Here is a 23,718-nt window from a genome sequence, read left to right as displayed (position 1 = left end):
TTTTGCGCTATATGCCATAGAGAAAGCTTCCTGCGAGTGTTACCGGTGTCTCGATCCTGCTCCTTCGCTGCCAGCCCTGACCTCCTGCTCCTTCGCTGCCAGCCCTGACCTCCTGCTCCTTCGCTGCCAGCCCTGACCTCCCGCTCCTTCGCTGCCAGCCCTGACCTCCCGCTCCTTCGCTGCCAGCCCTGACCTCCCGCTCCTTCGCTGCCAGCCCTGCCCTGACCTCCCGCTCCTTCGCTGCCAGCCCTGACCTCCTGCTCCTTCGCTGCCAGCCCTGACCTCCTGCTCCTTCGCTGCCAGCCCTGACCTCCCGCTCCTTCGCTGCCAGCCCTGACCTCCCGCTCCTTCGCTGCCAGCCCTGACCTCCCGCTCCTTCGCTGCCAGCCCTGACCTCCCGCTCCTTCGCTGCCAGCCCTGACCTCCCGCTCCTTCGCTGCCAGCCCTGACCTCCCGCTCCTTCGCTGCCAGCCCTGACCTCCCGCTCCTTCGCTGCCAGCCCTGACCTCCCGCTCCTTCGCTGCCAGCCCTGACCTCCCGCTCCTTCGCTGCCAGCCCTGACCTCCCGCTCCTTCGCTGCCTGCCCTGACCTCCCGCTCCTTCGCTGCCAGCCCTGACCTCCCGCTCCTTCGCTGCCAGCCCTGATCTCCCGCTCCTTCGCTGCCAGCCCTGACCTCCTGCTCCTTCGCTGCCAGCCCTGACCTCCCGCTCCTTCGCTGCCAGCCCTGACCTCCCGCTCCTTCGCTGCCTGCCCTGACCTCCCGCTCCTTCGCTGCCAGCCCTGACCTCCCGCTCCTTCGCTGCCAGCCCTGACCTCCCGCTCCTTCGCTGCCAGCCCTGACCTCCCGCTCCTTCGCTGCCAGCCCTGACCTCCCGCTCCTTCGCTGCCAGCCCTGACCTCCCGCTCCTTCGCTGCCAGCCCTGACCTCCCGCTCCTTCGCTGCCAGCCCTGACCTCCCGCTCCTTCGCTGCCAGCCCTGATCTCCCGCTCCTTCGCTGCCAGCCCTGACCTCCTGCTCCTTCGCTGCCAGCCCTGACCTCCCGCTCCTTCGCTGCCAGCCCTGACCTCCCGCTCCTTCGCTGCCAGCCCTGACCTCCCGCTCCTTCGCTGCCAGCCCTGACCTCCCGCTCCTTCGCTGCCAGCCCTGACCTCCTGCTCCTTCGCTGCCAGCCCTGACCTCCTGCTCCTTCGCTGCCAGCCCTGACCTCCTGCTCCTTCGCTGCCAGCCCTGACCTCCTGCTCCTTCGGCGACCTTGGATCTTTGCCGCCTGCCTTGACCATCTGCCTGTTCCTGACCACGAGACCGCTCAGTGACTCTGCACCTCGCCTTGGCTGCCAGCGTGAACAGAGTCGTGTCTGTGGAACAACCTGGTGGTACCACACTGCAGCAAGTCCAACCTGCTTTGTGCCGGGCTCTGGTGAAAAACTGACACTTTCTATCGTCCTCAATGACCTCAAAGTAAAAATGCCAATTTTTACATTTTTTTAGATGAAGACAATAGACAGAAATAGTTAATAACTTAAACAACTGGAACAAAACCTCAGCTGTGACAACCCTTCCACCAACAGACGGAGGTTCCAGCCTCTAGGAATAAACCAGCACATTCCTGTTCACTGACAGCAAGCAGAGCTCCTGGAATGCAGAGAGGGGGGGGGGCAAGATGGCGGCGGCACGTGACCACCACGACTCCCGCACACACCGCGCGGCTGTAAACAACACGTCACCAGGCCCCTCCCTCCCACGACACCACGCCCAGCCAGCGCGCACGGGTCAGAATACAAACCACTCCCACAACCAGCCACCAAGCCCCGCCCGCTAAGTGGTTACTTCCTAGATAAGCTCCGCCCCTCACTTTTTCGCGCTTGTCGATTCTCCTCAAACTCCGCCCCCGGCCGTTCCGCGTTGCCCAGGGTCATGACGTCATATCGCACAGGGGTCCGCAGCTTCCCCACGTGTGTACGTATCCTTCGTCCTTACGTAGCGTACGATGCAAGACACGCCCGCCACGTACTGGTCACGTTTTCCCAACCGCCAATCAGAGCGTGGGACGAGCGCTGACTGACACGTAACGCCGGCCAATCCCGGCACCTGTGAGGCGGGACGAGAGGCGTGGCCTAGACGCTCGCCATAGTGAACGAGGTGATCGGTGAGGACGGGGGATAGCGGACGGCGCCACATCCAGAGAGGAGGAAGAGGACGCGACACCGGAGAGCAGCAGCAGCAGCGCGACACCAGGTGAGAGGGGGAGGAGCCGTCACCGGGGACCGGGAGACAGAGGGAGGCTGCGGGGCGGCCGTTATATCCCGGGCCCATAACACCGCGTCACCCGCAGCTCCACAGCGACACCCAGTGCCCGCACCGGGGACACCATCTGGTAATCCGGGGACACTGAGCACGGGCAGATTATCTGATAATCCGGAGGCTCTGAGCATGGGCAGGTTATCTGATAATCCGGAGGCTCTGAGCATGGGCAGATTATCTGATAATCCGGAGGCTCTGAGCATGGGCAGGTTATCTGATAATCCGGAGGCTCTGAGCATGGGCAGGTTATCTGATAATCCGGGGATCCTGAGCATGGGCAGATTAGCTGATAATGCGGGGGCCCTGAGCACGGGCAGATTAGCTGATAATGCGAGGACCCTCAGCACGGGCAGATTATCTGATAATCCGGGGGCCCTGAGCACGGGCAGATTATCTGATAGGGCCCTGAGCACGGGCAGATTATCTGATAGGGCCCTGAGCACGGGCAGATTATCTGATAATCCGAGGGCCCTGAGCACGGGCAGATTATCTGATAATCCGAGGGCCCTGAGCACGGGCAGATTAGCTGATAATCCGAGGGCCCTGAGCACGGGCAGATTAGCTGATAATCCGAGGGCCCTGAGCACGGGCAGATTAGCTGATAATCCGAGGGCCCTGAGCACGGGCAGATTAGCTGATAATGCGGGGGCCCTGAGCACGGGCAGATTAGCTGATAATGCGGGGGCCCTGAGCACGGGCAGATTAGCTGATAATGCGGGGGCCCTCAGCATTGCCAGATTAGCTGATAATGCGGGGGCCCTGAGCACGGGCAGATTAGCTGATAATGCGGGGGCCCTGAGCACGGGCAGATTAGCTGATAATGCGGGGGCCCTGAGCACGGGCAGATTAGCTGATAATGCGGGGGCCCTGAGCACGGGCAGATTAGCTGATAATGCGGGGGCCCTGAGCACGGGCAGATTAGCTGATAATGCGGGGGCCCTGAGCACGGGCAGATTAGCTGATAATGCGGGGGCCCTGAGCACGGGCAGATTAGCTGATAATGCGGGGGCCCTGAGCACGGGCAGATTAGCTGATAATGCGGGGGCCCTGAGCGCGGCCAGATTAGCTGATAATGCGGGGGCCCTGAGCGCGGCCAGATTAGCTGATAATGCGGGGGCCCTGAGCGCGGCCAGATTAGCTGATAATGCGGGGGCCCTGAGCGCGGCCAGATTAGCTGATAATGCGGGGGCCCTGAGCACGGGCAGATTAGCTGATAATGCGGGGGCCCTGAGCACGGGCAGATTAGCTGATAATCCGGAGGGATTATTGGTATTCTTCTTCTGAGCAGGGACATGATGATTTGGTGACACATAATACCGCACCCCCTGTGTCATGCAGCAGATGTTGGAGTGTGGAGGTGCAGCAGGGTTCTAATACTGCCATAGTGTGCACCTAGTGCTGCTGTCGTGTACATATCATATACTGCTGAGCAGCGTATGGCGGTCAGCCGGGGGCCTGTATCGTGCACACGGTGTACATGTACATAATGCTGCCATATGGTGCCACATACACATAATCCCGGTGTACATATAAGTAGCTCCACCATGTAGTGCACGTCAGTAGTAGTGGGTGGACCCCCCCTGACCCCGCTCCTCCTCTCCCCCCCCAGATACCGCCATGATGAACGGCTCAAACATCGGGAATTCCTCGTCCAACAACAAATCCAAGGACGAGCAGGTGGTGAACGGACACGACGAGAACGAGAACAATCCATTCGCAGAATACATGTGGATGGAGAACGAGGAGGACTTCAACCGACAGGTGAGGGGCGGGGCTGTGTGCGGCCTGCAGGGGGCGCTGGGGGGTACTGTACACTGAGCTCACCCCGGGGTGTCTCCGCAGGTGGAGGAGGAGCTACAGGAGCAGGAGTTCCTGGACCGCTGCTTCCAGGAGATGCTGGACGAAGAGGATCAGGACTGGTTCATCCCGTCACGTGACCTGCCGCAGGGGGTGGGGCAGTTGCAGCAGCAGTTAAATGGTCTCACAGTCAATGACGCCCACAGTTCAGAGGACATATTGGTACGTACTCACATCCTGCATTATACCCCAGAGCTGCACTCACTATTCTGCTGCTGTGTACATACATGACATTACTTATCCTGTACTGATCCTGAGTTACATCCTGTATTATACCCCAGAGCTGCACTCACTATTCTGCTGCTGGTGCAGTCACTGTGTACATACATGACATTACTTATCCTGTACTGATCCTGAGTTACATCCTGTATTATACCCCAGAGCAGCACTCACTATTCTGCTGCTGGTGCAGTCACTGTGTACATACATGACATTACTTATCCTGTACTGATCCTGAGTTACATCCTGTATTATACCCCAGAGCTGCACTCACTATTCTGCTGCTGGTGCAGTCACTGTGTACATACATGACATTACTTATCCTGTACTGATCCTGAGTTACATCCTGTATTATACTCCAGAGCTGCACTCACTATTCTGCTGCTGGTGCAGTCACTGTGTATATACATGACATTACTTATCCTGTACTGATCCTGAGTTACATCCTGTATTATACTCCAGAGCTGCACTCACTATTCTGCTGCTGGTGCAGTCACCTTGTACATACATGACATTACTTATCCTGTACGGATCCTCAGTTACATCCTGTATTATACCCCAGAGCTGCACTCACTATTCTGCTGCTGGTGCAGTCACTGTGTACATACATGACATTACTTATCCTGTACTGACCCTGAGTTACATCCTGTATTATACTCCAGAGCTGCACTCACTATTCTGCTGCTGGTGCAGTCACTGTGTACATACATGACATTACTCATCCTGTACTGATCCTGAGTTACATCCTGTATTATACTCCAGAGCTGCACTCACTATTCTGCTGCTGGTGCAGTCACTGTGTACATACATGACATTACTTATCCTGTACTGATCCTGAGTTACATCCTGTATTATACCCCAGAGCTGCACTCACTATTCTGCTGCTGGTGCAGTCACTGTGTACATACATGACATTACTTATCCTGTACTGATCCTGAGTTACATCCTGTATTATACCCCAGAGCTGCACTCACTATTCTGCTGCTGGTGCAGTCACTGTGTATATACATGACATTACTTATCCTGTACTGATCCTGAGTTACATCCTGTATTATACCCCAGAGCTGCACTCACTATTCTGCTGCTGGTGCAGTCACTGTGTACATACATGACATTACTTATCCTGTACTGATCCTGAGTTACATCCTGTATTATACCCCAGAGCTGCACTCACTATTCTGCTGCTGGTGGAGTCACTGTGTATATACATGACATTACTTATCCTGTACTGATCCTGAGTTACATCCTGTATTATACCCCAGAGCTGCACTCACTATTCTGCTGCTGGTGCAGTCACTGTGTACATACATGACATTACTTATCCTGTACTGATCCTGAGTTACATCCTGTATTATACTCCAGAGCTGTACTCACTATTCTGCTGCTGGAGCAGTCACTGTGTACATACATGACATTACTTATCCTGTACTGATCCTGAGTTACATCCTGTATTATACCCCAGAGCTGCACTCACTATTCTGCTGCTGGTGCAGTCACTGTGTACATACAAGACATTACTTATCCTGTACTGATCCTGAGTTACATCCTGTATTATACTCCAGAGCTGCACTCACTATTCTGCTGCTGGTGCAGTCACCTTGTACATACATGACATTACTTATCCTGTACGGATCCTCAGTTACATCCTGTATTATACCCCAGAGCTGCACTCACTATTCTGCTGCTGGTGCAGTCACTGTGTACATACATGACATTACTTATCCTGTACTGATCCTGAGTTACATCCTGTATTATACCCCAGAGCAGCACTCACTATTCTGCTGCTGGTGCAGTCACTGTGTACATACATGACATTACTTATCCTGTACTGACCCTGAGTTACATCCTATATTATACCCCAGAGCTGCACTCACTATTCTGCTGCTGGTGCAGTCACTGTGTACATACATGACATTACTTATCCTGTACTGATCCTGAGTTACATCCTGTATTATACCCCAGAGCTGCACTCACTATTCTGCTGCTGGTGCAGTCACCTTGTACATACATGACATTACTTATCCTGTACTGACCCTGTGTTACATCCTGTATTATACCCCAGAGCTGCACTCACTATTCTGCTGCTGGTGCAGTCACTGTGTACATCCATGACATTACTTATCCTGTACTGATCCTGAGTTACATCCTGTATTATACTCCAGAGCTGCACTCACTATTCTGCTGCTGGTGCAGTCACTGTGTACATACATGACATTACTTATCCTGTACTGATCCTGAGTTACATCCAGTATTATACTCCAGAGCTGCACTCACTATTCTGCTGCTGGTGCAGTCACTGTGTACATACATGACATTACTTATCCTGTACTGACCCTGAGTTACATCCTATATTATACTCCAGAGCTGCACTCACTATTCTGCTGCTGGTGCAGTCACTGTGTACATACATGACATTACTTATCCTGTACTGATCCTGAGTTACATCCTGTTTTATACCCCAGAGTTGCACTCACTATTCTGCTGCTGGTGCAGTCACTGTGTATATACATGACATTACTTATCCTGTACTGATCCTGAGTTACATCCTGTATTATACTCCAGAGCTGCACTCACTATTCTGCTGCTGGTGCAGTCACTGTGTACATACATGACATTACTTATCCTGTACTGATCTTGAGTTACATCCTGTATTATACTCCAGAGCTGTACTCACTATTCTGCTGCTGGTGCAGTCACTGTGTAGATACATGACATTACTTATCCTGTACTGACCCTGAGTTACATCCTGTTTTATACCCCAGAGTTGCACTCACTATTCTGCTGCTGGTGCAGTCACTGTGTACATACATGACATTACTTATCCTGTACTGATCTTGAGTTACATCCTGTATTATACTCCAGAGCTGTACTCACTATTCTGCTGCTGGTGCAGTCACTGTGTAGATACATGACATTACTTATCCTGTACTGATCCTGAGTTACATCCTGTATTATACCCCAGAGCTGCACTCACTATTCTGCTGCTGGTGCAGTCACTGTGTACATACATGACATTACTTATCCAGTACTGATCCTGAGTTACATCCTGTATTATACTCCAGAGCTGCACTCACTATTCTGCTGCTGGTGCAGTCAGTGTGTACATACATGACATTACTTATCCTGTACTGATCCTGAGTTACATCCTGTATTATACCCCAGAGCTGCACTCACTATTCTGCTGCTGGTGCAGTCACTGTGTACATACATGACATTACTTATCCTGTACTGATCCTGAGTTACATCCTGTATTATACCCCAGAGCTGCACTCACTATTCTGCTGCTGGTGCAGTCACTGTGTATATACATGACATTACTTATCCTGTACTGATCCTGAGTTACATCCTGTATTATACCCCAGAGCTGCACTCACTATTCTGCTGCTGGTGCAGTCACTGTGTACATACATGACATTACTTATCCTGTACTGATCCTGAGTTACATCCTGTATTATACCCCAGAGCTGCACTCACTATTCTGCTGCTGGTGCAGTCACTGTGTACATACATGACATTACTTATCCTGTACTGATCCTGAGTTACATCCTGTATTATACCCCAGAGCTGCACTCACTATTCTGCTGCTGGAGCAGTCACTGTGTACATACATGACATTACTTATCCTGTACTGATCCTGAGTTACATCCTGTATTATACCCCAGAGCTGCACTCACTATTCTGCTGCTGGTGCAGTCACTGTGTACATACATGACATTACTTATCCTGTACTGATCCTGAGTTACATCCTGTAGATCTTTTATTAAAATATATAATATAAAACATAACAAAAACATAAAACAAAACATTACGTATAATATATACAAAATATAAACAACTCACCTGCTGGTCCAGCCTCATTCACACCTAGCTAACATAAGATATCATTATCATATATGAACACACCCTCCACCCTCTAATTACAGACCACTCCACACAAATAACACATCCTACACCCCCCAAAATTTATTTTTTTGCAATACATTTAAAAAAAAAAAAAAAAAAATTTTTAATAACAAAATGCACCCTACACTAAACTGATTCCTATGCCCACTCCCTCCCTCACACTGGTCTAATGTCCAAAGTATTGCATTAAGAAGTCCAATCCAGTGTCCAATATCAGTTCCAAAATCCCACCACCATCACCCCTGCACTCACTATTCTGCTGCTGGTGCAGTCACTGTAACAGTAGACATCATACACATCATCCAGGTTGTTTGCATTGGAAATCCAACTGCAGTGGTTACCAGTATTTGTAGAGTTCCCTGAAGTGTCCCATATAAGTGTCGCCCTCGAACACGAGCCTGAGGCTGGGATCCCGTCACATAGTGGTACACGCTGGCAGATGGAGGAGTAGTTGTTGCCTCTATCTGCTCAGTATGAGACATTTCCGGTGTAAAAGACCAGATGGAAAGATGTAACAAACTGCAACTTTCCATCCTCCGGATACGTGGCTTGGCAGGTGGGGGCGCTCCGGTTCTGTCACTGACCATATAAGGGCAGTGACATCACTTGGGAGACGCCCCAATCGCAGGCTGCTCCCTCTGTTCCCTCCTCTCGCTGTATTCAGGGGAGAGGACGAGTCACCGGGCGATGTATCCCACTGGAATCCGCTCGACACAATGTAACAACGTGTGATACAAAGCGTCAGGTGACGAATATCCGTAAAGAAGTGAATGGGGGGCGGGTCAGGCTACGCTTCCAGGGCTGCGCTGCGTTCCTTCAATTTTTTTTATAAATGTAACATTTTAAATTTTTTTGTTCTCTTTTTTTCAGAGCAAAAGCAACCTGAACCCAGACGCGAAGGAGTTTGTGCCCGGAGTGAAGTATTGAACATTTACATTCACCTTTTTAAAATCAAAACAAAAAAAAAAAGACAAAAAAGACTGTTTTTTTTCCTTAATCTTCAGGACAAAGCTGCACAATACCTTTTTTTGGGGGGAGGGGGTGTATTCGGGAGGCGGTGACACTGTGACTCGAGTACCTTCTGTGTGGGGAATGTTCTTCAGGCGTCTTGATTCCCTCCCCTCTTACAGCATCTATTTTGGTGGTTTACCTGTCGGACTTTATATATTTTTTTTTGCTTTTGTTTTTCACGATCTCGACCTTCATCAGAAAACGCCACCGAACATCGTGGAAAATTCCCCCCCAAAAACCCCCAAATCTTAAAAGTTCTCTCCCCTCCGCCGCCTCCTCTTATCATCCCTCCACACCGGAGGCCACGCAGCCACATGGTGCCGTTTCCCGCGTCTCTATATGAAATTGGGGGGACGTGGATTTCGGTGCCATTTCGAGGTCACAACAGCTTGAGGCGCAAGATGGTATTTTTTTTATTTTAACTTTTTTTTTTTTTCCTGATTTCAGCTTTACTCAGGACGAGAGGTTTTCCTGAGCCCAGCGTGTTATTTTCAGTGTTCAGCGCCCCTCTGGGGGGGCCGCGTTCTTCTTCATCATGGGGGGACTCGCTTGCATTGTGGACATTGTACGTCGTCAATGTGCCCTCCCCAGCGCCCGCCACTTGCTTCTCCATTGCGATTATGCTGCATCTAAGCTGCTGTCTGTGATTCCTCAAAAACACTAAGCTATGTGTCTTGGCTGACTCTGAATGATGTTACAGGGGGTCTCCTCCGTCTAGGGGGACCCCCCCCCCATCCCCAGCATGGCTGCGCCATGGTGATGCCATCAGAGTCAGGGACCTTGTCATTGTGTCTCGAGTGCCGGCGTACAAGACCTCCGGCCGGCGTCCCCTTCTTTCCCTGTCCATTGATAATGTAGACGGAGCTTTCCATGATCCAGGCTAAAGATATCACTAGTAAAAATTATTGCTACCAGGGTCTCCCTTTAACATTGAGTCCAGGGGTTGCCCCCCGTTACCTCCTCTCCCTTAGTCTCTATCTATCTGCAATGATTGTAATGCACAGAGCCTGTTAAGAGACCATTGAATAAGCTATCTTTTAACACTGCCTGTGGGGGGGCCGGGCGGGGGGTTGTCCATAATGTTTTTATGATGTGATATGGAAAGCCGCAGACAGAAAAGAAAAAAAAAATCACAAAAATAAAGCCGCCTGATCATTGGATGCGTCTGAGTGCTTGGTGTGTTCTGCATGAGGCTCTGCTAGGGCCAGGGCTTGTGTGTGTCATAAAGATTTGGGTCAAAGGCCTTGGTCAGGAAGAGGTTAAACCTTTTGAACGAATCCATAGAATCAAAGTGTTTACAAAGTATCACTCCCAGCATTGCTTGACGTGGCATGCTGAGGGTTGTAATCGAATAATGGGCCTTTTCTGGTATCTGGCAGGTAGACAAGAATCGGGCTTTGTGCGGATTCTCATAAATAAAATAAATAAAAGACAAATACACAATGCGGATCTAGAGTTTCTAGGTTCCAAAACCCAGCAGAAACCAAAATTGCCAGCAATATTCGGCGGTCTCTCCGGAGCAGTGGGAAAGTGCTGAGAGCTGACTCTCCTGTCACGTGGTAATTGGAGCCGCCTTGCTCCCGGGATTAGCCGAGCGTCATGTTGACCGTTACAATGCGTCTTATTGTGGCCGATGGCTTCTCGTATTTGTCATGGGACTGCTGTAGCCAATCGACGCCCTCGCAGGTGACTTGTGTGAGGATTACATTGGACTATGAGGGTCTGTTGTCACTTGTTGTCTGTACATGTCGCTGCTGCATCCATGACCAGAACAGGAGGTCATCAGCCAAGAGCAAATGACGGAGCTGAACCGGAGGGACAATAAAGGGGGTTGTCCGAGAAAAAAAGAAAAACCACTGGTGGCCAGGTGGGGGCTAAGTAAATAACAAAAATAAACATTTACTTACCCCTCTGCCTCTCTCACGCTGCATCTCTCGGGTCCATGCTCCACGTAAACAAACGGGAGCACGGAAGTAGCACTGCGTTCAGCTTCCGGCCATAACTTTCCGTTCTTTGAGGGGGGTATTTTTATTTATTTTTTTTAAACCGATCTTCAAATATCTCAAAGTATATTTTAACAGATCGGTTTACCAAAAAAAAAAAAAAACGGCTATAGCCGTTACAACCATCGTGTTTTTAATAAAAAAATATAATAATATTTATATAAATAATACCCACTCAAAGAACGGAAAGTTACGGTAGGAGTAAAAACGGATACGTATATGTATCCATCTTTTTCTAAACGGAAGCCAAAGCGCAGAAGGGCAGCCTCACCCAGCCACACGTATGAAACTGCAGGGGGAGCAAGAGGTCGGAGGCTGCGGGATGAATGTAGACTGCAGCAGTTACAGAAGTCCTACGTGGCGGCAGTTACGTAACGCGCACAATCTTTCTGCGCTTAGTTTTTAGGCTCCTCCTCCTTACAGAACTTAAATTGGAGCCTGCGCTGTGTTACCATGAGTGTTCAGGATGTGTTCCCAAAACTGGATATGGGCTTGTCTGATTCTTCTGGGCCCAATCGTAGAGGCTGCTACCTGTGTACCCCTGTATTTAGTCGGGGGGGGGAGACCGATGATACATGAAGTCCTCTAGAAGGGTATTGAGAGGGGCCCTCGTTGTGGTGTCATGTTTGCGAGTCACATGGAAGTTTTGGAGTTCATTCATATTCAGTAGGTTTTTTTGCCTTGGTTGCGGTCCCCTCGGGCTTGTGAGGCTCGGTATAGAGGCTCGGACCGTGTCTTGTATTAGGCCACAGCGGGTAGCGAGCTGGGCAGGAGGCTAGACATAAGTATTAGCTCCTCTATTCACTCTTATTCGTCTTCTGGGTGTACGACGCCATCTGTCTTTTATCCATATTACGGCTGTGATTCAAAATGGCCGCCTCTCGTAGCGGGAGATCCTGCCTCTACCACTAACATTGTGTCATCAGGGATAGATTTTGGTTTGATGGACATGGATGGGTGTGGCACACACCCAATTTTTTTTTTTTTGGACAAACTGGAACCATATGTTGGCCGGAACCCATTACTGTTAACGTAGGATCCACCATCAGGGGCTGGTGCCCTTTGTCATGTGACCGATCCAGCTCTGAATACAAGGTACAGGGGTCCAACATCCAGGGTCTCCTGTCTTTGACCTCCTCTTGTGTGGAGGGTTCAGTGTGATGACCTCCGAGGTTCACGGCCATAGTTAGTGTTACCAGGTGCAGGACCCGCTCTCTAGGGTCCTGGACGTCTTCCTCTGTCTGGTTGGGGAGGGGGGGGGGGTCTATTGATCTATTGTTTGTAGGAATCCAGAAAGATTCCTATTCACCAAGTGATAGGAGGACACTGCCCCCTGCTAGTTTGATGATGTGGGAGCCATGGTATAGGACAGTCACCCCCTAGTAGTGATAGGAGGACACACTGCCCCCTGCTGGTGTGAGGATGTGGGGGGGCCTTGGTATAGGACAGTCACCCCTAGTAGTGATAGGAGGACACTGCCCCCTGCTGGTGTGATGATGTGGGGGCCATGGTATAGGACAGTCACCCCTAGTAGTGATAGGAGGACACTGCCCCCTGCTGGTGTGATGATGTGGGGGCCATGGTATAGGACAGTCACCCCTAGTAGTGATAGGAGGACACACTGCCCCCTGCTGGTGTGATGATGTGGGGGGCATGGCATAGGACAGTCACCCCTAGTAGTAATAGGAGGACACACTGGCCCCTGCTGGTGTGAGGATGTGGGGGCCATGGTATAGGACAGTCACCCCTAGTAGTGATAGGAGGACACTGCCCCCTGCTGGTGTGAGGATGTGGGGGCCATGGTATAGGACAGTCACCCCTAGTAGTGATAGGAGGACACACTGCCCCCTGCTGGTGTGATAATGTGGGGAGCCATGGTATAGGACAGTCACCCCTAGTAGTGATAGGAGGACACTGCCCCCTGCTGGTGTGAGGATGTGGGGGCCATGGTATAGGACAGTCACCCCTAGTAGTGATAGGAGGACACACTGCCCCCTGCTGGTGTGATGATGTGGGGAGCCATGGTATAGGACAGTCACCCCTAGTAGTGATAGGAGGACACACTGCCCCCTACTGGTATGCTCGGGCATGCGTTGCGGGCAGGACCTGAGAGCCTCCTATTAGTGCTTTCTGTCTTCTCCTTCCATTCTAATGTTGTAATCACTTTATATCTCATCACTGCAGACACAGAATTTCTTCCTACTGCAATTTTTTGGCGGTGATGAGTGTATGTGTAGTATGAGCCGGACATTGCTGTTACTACGTGAGACTCCTGCAGATGTGTAGACCACAGAGGAGGACACGATGGCTGTGGATGGGCAGAGGGTTCAGTATTATCTCCTTCCCTGTCTCCTATGTTCTGCGAGGCTTCATGTATACGAGACGTCTGCACATCCGCCCTGTCACCCTGTCCTGTCCCTGCAGGGAGGGCGCAGTCTGTGGGCTGGTAATTATTAGGATCACATAGGAACCGGTCCATCTGCTTCCACTTATAGGAGGAGACGTGACCCAGATTCTTTTCCAAAATAGCAGCCATGACCCAGCAAGAGCCTCCCCTCTGCCTATTACTAACAGCAGCGCTGTACAGAGAGTGTACATAGGGGGCAGTATTATAGTAGTTATATTCCTGTACATAGGGGGCAGTATTATAGTAGTTATATTCTTGTACGTAGGAGGCAGTATTATAGTAGTTATATTCTTGTACATAGGGGGCAGTATTATAGTAGTTATATTCCTGTACATAGGGGGCAGTATTATAGTAGTTATATTCTTGTACATAGGGGCAGTATTATAGTAGTTATATTCTTGTACATAGGGGGCAGTATTATATTAGTTATATCCTTGTACATAGGGGGCAGTATTATAGTAGTTATATTCCTGTACATAGGGGGCAGTATTATAGTAGTTATATTCTTGTACATAGGGGGCAGTATTATAGTAGTTATATTCTTGTACATAGGGGGCAGTATTATAGTAGTTATATTCTTGTACATAGGGGAAGTATTATAGTAGTTATATTCTTGTACATAGGGGGCAGTATTATATTAGTTATATCCTTGTACATAGGGGGCTATATTATAGTAGTTATATCCTTGTACATAGGGGGCTATATTATAGTAGTTATATTCTTGTACACAGGGGGCAGTATTATAGTAGTTATATTCTTGTACACAGGGGGCAGTATTATAGCAGTTATATTCCTGTACATAGGGGGCAGTATTATAGCAGTTATATTCCTGTACATAGGGGCAGTATTATAGTAGTTATATTCTTGTACATAGGGGGCAGTATTATAGTAGTTATATTCCTGTACATAGGGGCAGTATTATAGTAGTTATATTCTTGTACATAGGGGGCAGTATTATAGTAGTTATATTCCTGTACATAGGGGGCAGTATTATAGTAGTTATATTCTTGTACATAGGGAGCAGTATTATAGTAGTTATATTCTTGTACATAGGGGGCAGTATTATAGTAGTTATATTCTTGTACATAGGGGGCAGTATTATAGTAGTTATATTCCTGTACATAGGGGGCAGTATTATAGTAGTTATATTCCTGTACATAGGGGGCAGTATTATAGTAGTTATATTCTTGTACATAGGGGGCAGTATTATAGTAGTTATATTCTTGTACATAGGGGGCAGTATTATAGTAGTTATATTCTTGTACATAGGGGGCAGTATTATAGTAGTTATATTCTTGTACATAGGGGGCAGTATTATAGTAGTTATATTCTTGTACATAGGGGGCAGTATTATAGTAGTTATATTCCTGTACACAGGGGACAGTATTATAGCAGTTATATTCTTGTACACAGGGGGCAGTATTATAGCAGTTATATTCTTGTACACAGGAGGCAGTATTATAGCAGTTATATTCCTGTACATAGGGGGCAGTATTATAGCAGTTATATTCCTGTACATAGGGGGCAGTATTATAGCAGTTATATTCTTGTACATAGGGGGCAGTATTATAGTAGTTATATTCTTGTACATAGGGGGCAGTATTATAGTAGTTATATTCCTGTACATAGGGGGCAGTATTATAGTAGTTATATTCTTGTACATAGGGGGCAGTATTATAGTAGTTATATTCTTGTACATAGGGGGCAGTATTATAGTAGTTATATTCTTGTACATAGGGGGCAGTATTATAGTAGTTATATTCTTGTACATAGGGGGCAGTATTATAGTAGTTATATTCTTGTACATAGGGGGCAGTATTATAGTAGTTATATTCTTGTACATAGGGGGCAGTATTATAGTAGTTATATTCTTGTACATAGGGGGCAGTATTATAGTAGTTATATTCTTGTACATAGGGGGCAGTATTATAGTAGTTATATTCTTGTACATAGGGGGCAGTATTATAGCAGTTATATTCTTGTACATAGGGGGCAGTATTATAGCAGTTATATTCTTGTACATAGGGGGCAGTATTATAGTAGTTATCTATAATACTTGGACATTAGTATTGCTGTATCTAATCTACCATCCACCTTTTCACATAAATTTCTCTATTAACCAGATGTACAAGTTATGCAAATTTTATTTTTTTGTAATTAAATGGAGCAAATCAGCGAATACATTTTCTTATCAAAAAATCAATGTATAAAACGTAGAATGAGGCTCCTCCCATCCCGCGTTGTGATATCTGAGGCTCCATGTGTTTCGGTGTGAAGACACATTCGTTACAACAGAAACAAAGTACAATACATTTCATGTGGAGTCGCCCGGTGGGGTGTACGTGGACGGGCTCAGAGGCCTTATCATTAGAGGAGAAGGAAATCTCCACATCAGACAATCCTCCGAGCGGAGGTCTAGACCTCTGTTTCCATATAGGTACATATGTATGGTATAGTAGGGCTGTATACTCTCCCGCATAGGACCCAGCCAGTGCCCAACCATCAGGATGCCCATGTCAAACATGGAGGAGTTGTGCTTCTCTACTATGGCAAGTAGCTGGAGGTCCCAAGGTCTCCCTAATGGCTGAGAGCCGGGTGATGTGCAGGTCCTGCAGGAGATTACGGAAAACTGTGTGTGTAGAAGACGTCTACGTTCTCCTGGTAGTTGAGGGGTAAATCAATCCCGATGTTCTTTGCCGCGAGGCTGGCTCCGCCCACAGCGGATGAGTGCTTCAACCTCAGAAGACTGAATCGAGTAAGAAGTCTTCCATAGGGAGTGCTCCGAGCTTTGTCCAGGACAGAGATGAAGCCTGTAGAAGATAGCGCTCGGTCATACCAAGGGTCACATCATCACCACCTGACCATAAAGAACCACGAGAAGCACTCACCGTCCTTCAGGAGATCCCAGCTCTTCCACACCGCGCCCTCAGCCAGAACTGGGAGGCCCAGATCCCCTCGGAATAAGACCTGAAACAGGACAAAGGCCGAAACATGGAGACTAGAGGTGGAAGCCATAAATTACTGGCCCATTTTTATTGGAAAATTTTCTTCCCGACTCTGAATCAACGACCCCAACCCTAAGACCTACTCCACACGGTTCATCCCATCATTGTGTTTGCCTGGATGGCAGCTGCTTGGCATTGGCCTCTAGAGAAGAGGTGACCATGCACAGTAGGAAGTTGTATGTGTCACAGGAATAGTAAGATGGATGATGGGAGATGACGTATTAGCGACCCACCTCATCAATCTTCGGCATGATGGCCACAACATGGCGAGCAAGGACTTCACCGGCAGAACGAAACACTGAGCGACACAAGGCGTCCCCATTGTTTGCACCTGAAATGCAGGAAGAAGCAGGCGAGGGGAGATGTCTCCATCACAGATAGGCATCAGTAACAGGGCGGTCTGTAACATTGTCCCCCCACAATACAGATGCCAACACCGCGCCCATGGGGGAGCCAGCCCGCAGCACCGTGCCCATGTGGAGATAACTGTGCACTTACCTTCTGCCACCCTGACACAGAATCCTGCAATCCTGGACTTATCGAAGGTTCGGTAGAGATGGGTGAGGATCCCCAAGCGGTCAGAGACCTGCAAACATAATGATGACAGACATGACCCGGTTCAAGGGGCTTTACGGGCAGAAATAACACTTGGTAATAAAATGAAGTTACTATTCCCCATCTGTTCAGTCTCCTGGGGGGGAGGGTCGGTGCCGGTGCTCGAGCAGTGCCCTCTGCTTGTTCTGCAGTGATGACATCATGTACATGTGCAGCCAATCACAGTCCACAGCCGCACATGCCAGTCTAACTACTGAGGCCAGTGATTGGCTGCAGTAGTCATGTGGATGTGCATGATGTACCCGATACTCCGGCATGCTTGGGATGAACGCCATGCTGGACTATATGCTGTACGGTATGGGGGAGGATTACCTGGAAGTAGCTGTACATGGCTTCCTGCACGTAGCTGATGTCGTGTTCTGGTTCCACCAGGTTGTCGATGGTGTCAAACACGGTTTTCATGGCGCGGTGGGCTATCCAGTACGCTACAAAGAGACAGGACAGATGAGATGATCCTAATCTCTCTGCTTCCATGAGGCGAGCTATTGCATCCCCCCCCCCCCTCTGCCCCGTGCACTAGTAATGTATCAGGTTATTTTTTTAGTAAGTAGGTTCTCCATGCTGTACCTCATACCCGGGCTGACCTGTGCCCCGATGCTGCCCCCCATCTTGCTGCAGGTGGTGCTGCCTGATGCAAGAGGCTCAAGCCGCCTCGTAGCTGGTGCACCCCTGACCACCACATATAACATACTATAACACACACATGACTATAGATGGACTTTACCCTCACCTGATCCCTCATCACCCATCATATGCCCCCAGCCTCCACAGCCGGTCACAGAGCCATCAGCGCTCACCAGTTTGCAGTTAGATCCGGTTCCTGATATCAGTACAACGCCCCCTGGAGGAAGGATTTTGTGAAATGTTATCCAACTAGAGACATTCTCAAGATCTAATCGGTAATGTGAGTGGTCAGGAATATTATGACCTGATGATGAAGGGGGTGATCAGACCTGATTTTGTAGCAGTCGCTACGGCTCCTATGGTATCGTTGCAGATGAGGTAGTTCTCACTGAGCTGCGGGAAGCGTTGACCCATCTCCGCAGTCAGCTTATCGATGGCTTCTTTCTGTTCCCCACCGCTCAATGACATGCCCTGGAATCATCAAGGTAAAGCCATTATCACATGACCAGACACTGAACCAGCAGGGGAGGCAAGAGCAATGTGATAGGTATCATCAGTGGTCAATTATTGTTTAAAAATTGGAGCTGGGGCAATAGAGACAATATGGCTACAGAACCCAGGTTGTCCTCACATCTGGAACTTTAGTGAACTTAGAAGACAAACAGCTCTGTGCAACAACAAAAAAATCTATGTATTGCCCAAAAATGTTGGCCAACAAAAATACAGGAGGAGTCCTCAAGATCCAAAAGCATCTAACCAAACCAGCTCCAAGGTTCCTGTAGGTCATAGGTAGAAGATCCAAGGAAGCAGAACAAGTAGTCATCTCCATGGAGAAGCTGAAACTTTGTAACTTTCACGTAACTACTCAAGGTTGCTGCTTCCTTGGATTTTCTGTACCAAAAATTGATGGATTTTAGTAAATATAAAACTTTTGACACACCAGAGACCAGACGTCCAGTCTGGGATAAAGTTCCGGGACTCTAGATAAGGGGACCTTATATCACTGCTAGCAACGAGTGACCATAGAAAGGTGGGAAGGTTTTTTCAGGGTCTATCTCTCCACAGTACTAAGTCCCTAACCGGGTCAGAGTTCGAGAAGTCCTGATAGGAGAACCAGGAGCTGGTAGTATTGGTCATCGTCAAGGACCTTGGAGTGGTATCTGGACGGCTTCTGGGAGTCATTATAGTGAACCATCCATAATGGAAGGACAACTCAGAGGTTCTCGGCCACAGCCAATGGTCCCGGTCCACGTACATGGGATACCGGGCTATTACCAAACCAATCAGCTGGGCGCTGTACTAGGAGAGAGCGTCCTACAAAAACTTTTTAGGGCAACTTTTAATTCAAAGGGAGTAGAATCTGATGAATCAGATAATTCTATAGAATCAAACCCAGAAGAACATCAAAGGAAATTGGCCCATCTCCACCCTTCCAGCCTTACCAGACATCGGACAGGGACCTGGGGGTCCAGCCCTGCCTTCTGCTTAGCCTCTGTCACCATGGAGTTGATCACCTCCAAACATCTGTCTGTGCCAACCAACTGTGGATAGAAGATAGTAAAAAGTAAGGAGAGATGTCAGAGGTGAAATGTAGAGCACTGGTGGTACATGCAGGACATCACAACTCTGCAGATATCTTCTAGGTCTTAGTTATTTTTGAACAATCTGATTTGCGTCTTCTCCACCGGTCACCATATACATCAATTACCAGATTCCCATCTCACCGAACTTGCCCAAAACCGATTCTGCCAGATCGGCAGAAGATGTTCTGGTCCATGACGAGAGGGGTAGTAGTGGTCACAGTCACTATGAGGCACTGATCTTCCCACCACAATGAAGCCTACAGTTGACTTGTGGAGACTTTGACTTTCTACCGCCCTGATACAAAGTCTTGGTCATTCCTTGTTCCTTACCCAGTGGTTGGAGCATGGTCCTTCTGTCTCACACAAGATCCGTCCATTTTCTGAGATGAGCACCGCTATGGAGTGTGATCCTCCCCTGGAGAGACCACAGTGAGAAGCATCAGGACAAAGTTAGAAGAAGAAGGTTTCCAAGGAAATAGGTCATCAAAATATTGTTATATAACCCGAGAGTAGAAGACCAGAGGGCAGCAGCAGGTGGTGACCCTACAATATACAGGGCGCGTTGTAATAGTTTTGGATGGAGAAGTGATGGCAGATGTCATCTCCTCATCATCTCCTGATCATCACTATCAATAAATGACTTCCTCATCCACTTAGGGAGAAGTCTGGGTCAAATGTCATCTTCTCATTGTCATCATCGAGGACGGAGATCACTTCATCATGAAGTGGATGGAGAAGTCACCGTGAAACGCAATGTTCTCCTCATCAACACCAATAAGGACATCAGTTCTCTTATCATCTCCATGGTGAAAGGTCTTCTCCTGCGTCCTCCACTCAAAAGATCCAAAAAGATGGAAACTAAACCACGGAGGAGAACATCTCGTGTTCCATATCACGTTCATCAAAAGTTCTTATCTTCTCCTAATGTCCTGCCTCAAGGTGTGACAGATGTGTAAGATGTGTAGGATGTGTAGGATGTCTGGTCTGATGGATCTCGGATCCTTCTGCAATGTGTCAATTGCAGGATGAGAATTTTGGACAGTGACTGTGATGTCCACCTCAGTGGGCGGTGGCTTGTACCTGTTAGGTGACCACACTACCAGTATGGAGCCCATATCACCAGTGACCACAATACCCGGGTACAGACCACGCCAACCCTTAGCCCTCAGATCCAACTCTTCTAAAAACCCCTGACCCCACATAATCCCACGACCCCACAATCTATAAGGTCAGTAGGAATAATCATTTCTGTAAGGAGAGTGAGGAGCCCCCAACAAAGCCCAAAACCTCCCAAGATCTTTTGTGAGGGTTACGGGGAACCCTCTGTCCACTAGGGCAGCGAGGGGTTAATAGTCACATGACTTCTCTATCCTGTAATCAGGTATGTGGTGTAAAGCCCCTCCCATGGATGACATACAGGACAATGTAGCAGAGCCGCGGCTGTCATCTCCTCCTGTCTACACTACATACAGGAGGCACACTCCACTCACCCCTCCCCCACACTCCGCTCACCCCCAGCACACCCCCCCACACTCCTCTCCCCCCCAGCACACCCCACTCACCCCTCCCCCACACTCCACTCACCCGCCCGCTCACCCCCCCACACTCCGCTCACACCCCCCCACACTCCTCTCCCCCCCAGCACACCCCACTCACCCCTCCACTCCGCCATACACGGCTGGCATGCTGGCTGTACAGGCAGTGCTGGTCATGTGACCTCGGATCAGCTGACAGCGAGGAAGGAGGAAGTGACAAGCCCCGCCCCCTCCCTGTATCACATCCCAGATACATTGTATCCTCCATCACCTGCTACTACTGCCTGCTCTACTGCTCCCTGGTGTCAGCCACAGGGGGGATACCATCTATTACTCTCTGTTATCAGCCATTACATCCCGGGGAGAGGAGACTGTACAGGGGGGATACAATCTATTACTCTCTGTTATCAGCCATTACATCCCGGGGAGAGGAGACTGTACAGGGGGATACAATCTATTACTCTCTGTTATCAGCCATTACATCCAGGGGAGAGGAGACTGTACAGGGGGGATACAATCTATTACTCTCTGTTATCAGCCATTACATCCCGGGGAGAGGAGACTGTACAGGGGGATACAATCTATTACTCTCTGTTATCAGCCATTACACCCCGGGGAGAGGAGACTGTACAGGGGGGGGATACAATCTATTACTCTCTGTTATCAGCCATTACACCCCGGGGAGAGGAGACTGTACAGGGGGGGGGGGGGGGGGATACAATCTATTACTCTCTGTTATCAGCCATTACATCCCGGGGAGAGGAGACTGTACAGGGGGGGATACAATCTATTACTCTCTGTTATCAGCCATTACACCCCGGGGAGAGGAGACTGTACAGGGGGGGGGGGGGGTACAATCTATTACTCTCTGTTATCAGCCATTACATCCCGGGGAGAGGAGACTGTACAGGGGGGGATACAAGCTATTACTCTCTGTTATCAGCCATTACATCCCGGGGAGAGGAGACTGTACAGGGGGGGATACAATCTATTACTCTCTGTTATCAGCCATTACATCCCGGGGAGAGGAGACTGTACAGGGGGATACAATCTATTACTCTCTGTTATCAGCCATTACTCCCGGGGAGAGGAGACTGTACAGGGGGGGATACAATCTATTACTCTCTGTTATCAGCCATTACACCCCGGGGAGAGGAGACTGTACAGGGGGGGGGGATACAATCTATTACTCTCTGTTATCAGCCATTACATCCCGGGGAGAGGAGACTGTACAGGGGGATACACTCTATTACTCTCTGTTATCAGCCAGTACATCCCGGGGAGAGGAGACTGTACAGGGGGGGATACAATCTATTACTCTCTGTTATCAGCCATTACACCCCGGGGAGAGGAGACTGTACAGGGGGGGATACAATCTATTACTCTCTGTTATCAGCCATTACACCCCGGGGAGAGGAGACTGTACAGGGGGGATACACTCTATTACTCTCTGTTATCAGCCATTACACCCCGGGGAGAGGAGACTGTACAGGGGGGGGAATACAATCTATTACTCTCTGTTATCAGCCATTACACCCCGGGGAGAGGAGACTGTACAGGGGGATACACTCTATTACTCTCTGTTATCAGCCATTACATCCTGGGGAGAGGAGACTGTACAGGGGGGGGGGATACAATCTATTACTCTCTGTTATCAGCCATTACATCCCGGGGAGAGGAGACTGTACAGGGGGATACACTCTATTACTCTCTGTTATCAGCCAGTACATCCCGGGGAGAGGAGACTGTACAGGGGGGGATACAATCTATTACTCTCTGTTATCAGCCATTACACCCCGGGGAGAGGAGACTGTACAGGGGGGGATACAATCTATTACTCTCTGTTATCAGCCATTACACCCCGGGGAGAGGAGACTGTACAGGGGGGATACACTCTATTACTCTCTGTTATCAGCCATTACACCCCGGGGAGAGGAGACTGTACAGGGGGGGGAATACAATCTATTACTCTCTGTTATCAGCCATTACACCCCGGGGAGAGGAGACTGTACAGGGGGATACACTCTATTACTCTCTGTTATCAGCCATTACATCCCGGGGAGAGGAGACTGTACAGGGGGGGGGGGGATACAATCTATTACTCTCTGTTATCAGCCATTACACCCCGGGAGAGGAGACTGTACAGGGGGATACAATCTATTACTCTCTGTTATCAGCCATTACATCCCGGGGAGAGGAGACTGTACAGGGGGATACAATCTATTACTCTCTGTTATCAGCCATTACATCCCGGGGAGAGGAGACTGTACAGGGGGGATACAATCTATTACTCTCTGTTATCAGCCATTACATCCCGGGGAGAGGAGACTGTACAGGGGGGGGATACAATCTATTACTCTCTGTTATCAGCCATTACACCCCGGGGAGAGGAGACTGTACAGGGGGGATACAATCTATTACTCTCTGTTATCAGCCATTACATCCCGGGGAGAGGAGACTGTACAGGGGGATACAATCTATTACTCTCTGTTATCAGCCATTACATCCCGGGGGGGGGGAGACTGTACAGGGGGGGATACAATCTATTACTCTCTGTTATCAGCCATTACACCCCGGGGAGAGGAGACTGTACAGGGGGGGATACAATCTATTACTCTCTGTTATCAGCCATTACATCCCGGGGAGAGGAGAC

The 23,718-nt window shown here is 49.3% G+C and overlaps 2 protein-coding genes across 4 annotated transcripts; one reads left to right on the top strand and one right to left on the bottom strand.

Annotated features, from left to right (window-relative positions):
• The first annotated feature begins 2,043 nt into the window (after positions 1-2,043).
• On the top strand, positions 2,044-9,539 carry PAIP2B (poly(A) binding protein interacting protein 2B). Of its 2 annotated transcripts, none has more exons than XM_072126374.1 (4): positions 2,044-2,237; positions 3,913-4,064; positions 4,146-4,322; positions 9,153-9,539. In XM_072126374.1, the coding sequence occupies exons 2-4, from the start codon at positions 3,921-3,923 to the stop codon at positions 9,207-9,209; spliced, it is 378 nt and encodes a 125-aa protein (XP_071982475.1). In that variant the 5' UTR covers positions 2,044-2,237; positions 3,913-3,920; the 3' UTR covers positions 9,210-9,539. The 2 variants fall into 2 exon arrangements, with proteins under 2 accessions (XP_071982475.1, XP_071982476.1); XM_072126375.1 differs by lacking the exon at positions 2,044-2,237 and adding an exon at positions 2,290-2,376.
• A 6,290-nt stretch (positions 9,540-15,829) lies between these two features.
• On the bottom strand, positions 15,830-21,282 carry NAGK (N-acetylglucosamine kinase). Of its 2 annotated transcripts, XM_072126372.1 has the most exons (10): positions 21,187-21,282; positions 19,861-19,945; positions 19,390-19,488; positions 18,277-18,418; positions 18,054-18,164; positions 17,636-17,748; positions 17,207-17,294; positions 16,942-17,039; positions 16,592-16,670; positions 15,830-16,513 (listed from the first exon to the last, which is right to left on the bottom strand). In XM_072126372.1, the coding sequence occupies exons 1-10, from the start codon at positions 21,240-21,242 to the stop codon at positions 16,323-16,325; spliced, it is 1,062 nt and encodes a 353-aa protein (XP_071982473.1). In that variant the 5' UTR covers positions 21,243-21,282; the 3' UTR covers positions 15,830-16,322. The 2 variants fall into 2 exon arrangements, with proteins under 2 accessions (XP_071982473.1, XP_071982474.1); XM_072126373.1 differs by lacking the exon at positions 19,861-19,945 and having other exon boundaries at positions 21,187-21,246.
• Positions 21,283-23,718: the final 2,436 nt, after the last annotated feature.

Source organism: Engystomops pustulosus, chromosome 1 (genome assembly GCF_040894005.1).
Source record: "Engystomops pustulosus chromosome 1, aEngPut4.maternal, whole genome shotgun sequence".
Classification (NCBI taxonomy): Eukaryota; Metazoa; Chordata; class Amphibia; order Anura; family Leptodactylidae; genus Engystomops; species Engystomops pustulosus.
The sequence above is the reverse complement of the archived record's forward strand: the minus strand, read 5'-3'. Positions and strand labels throughout refer to the sequence as shown.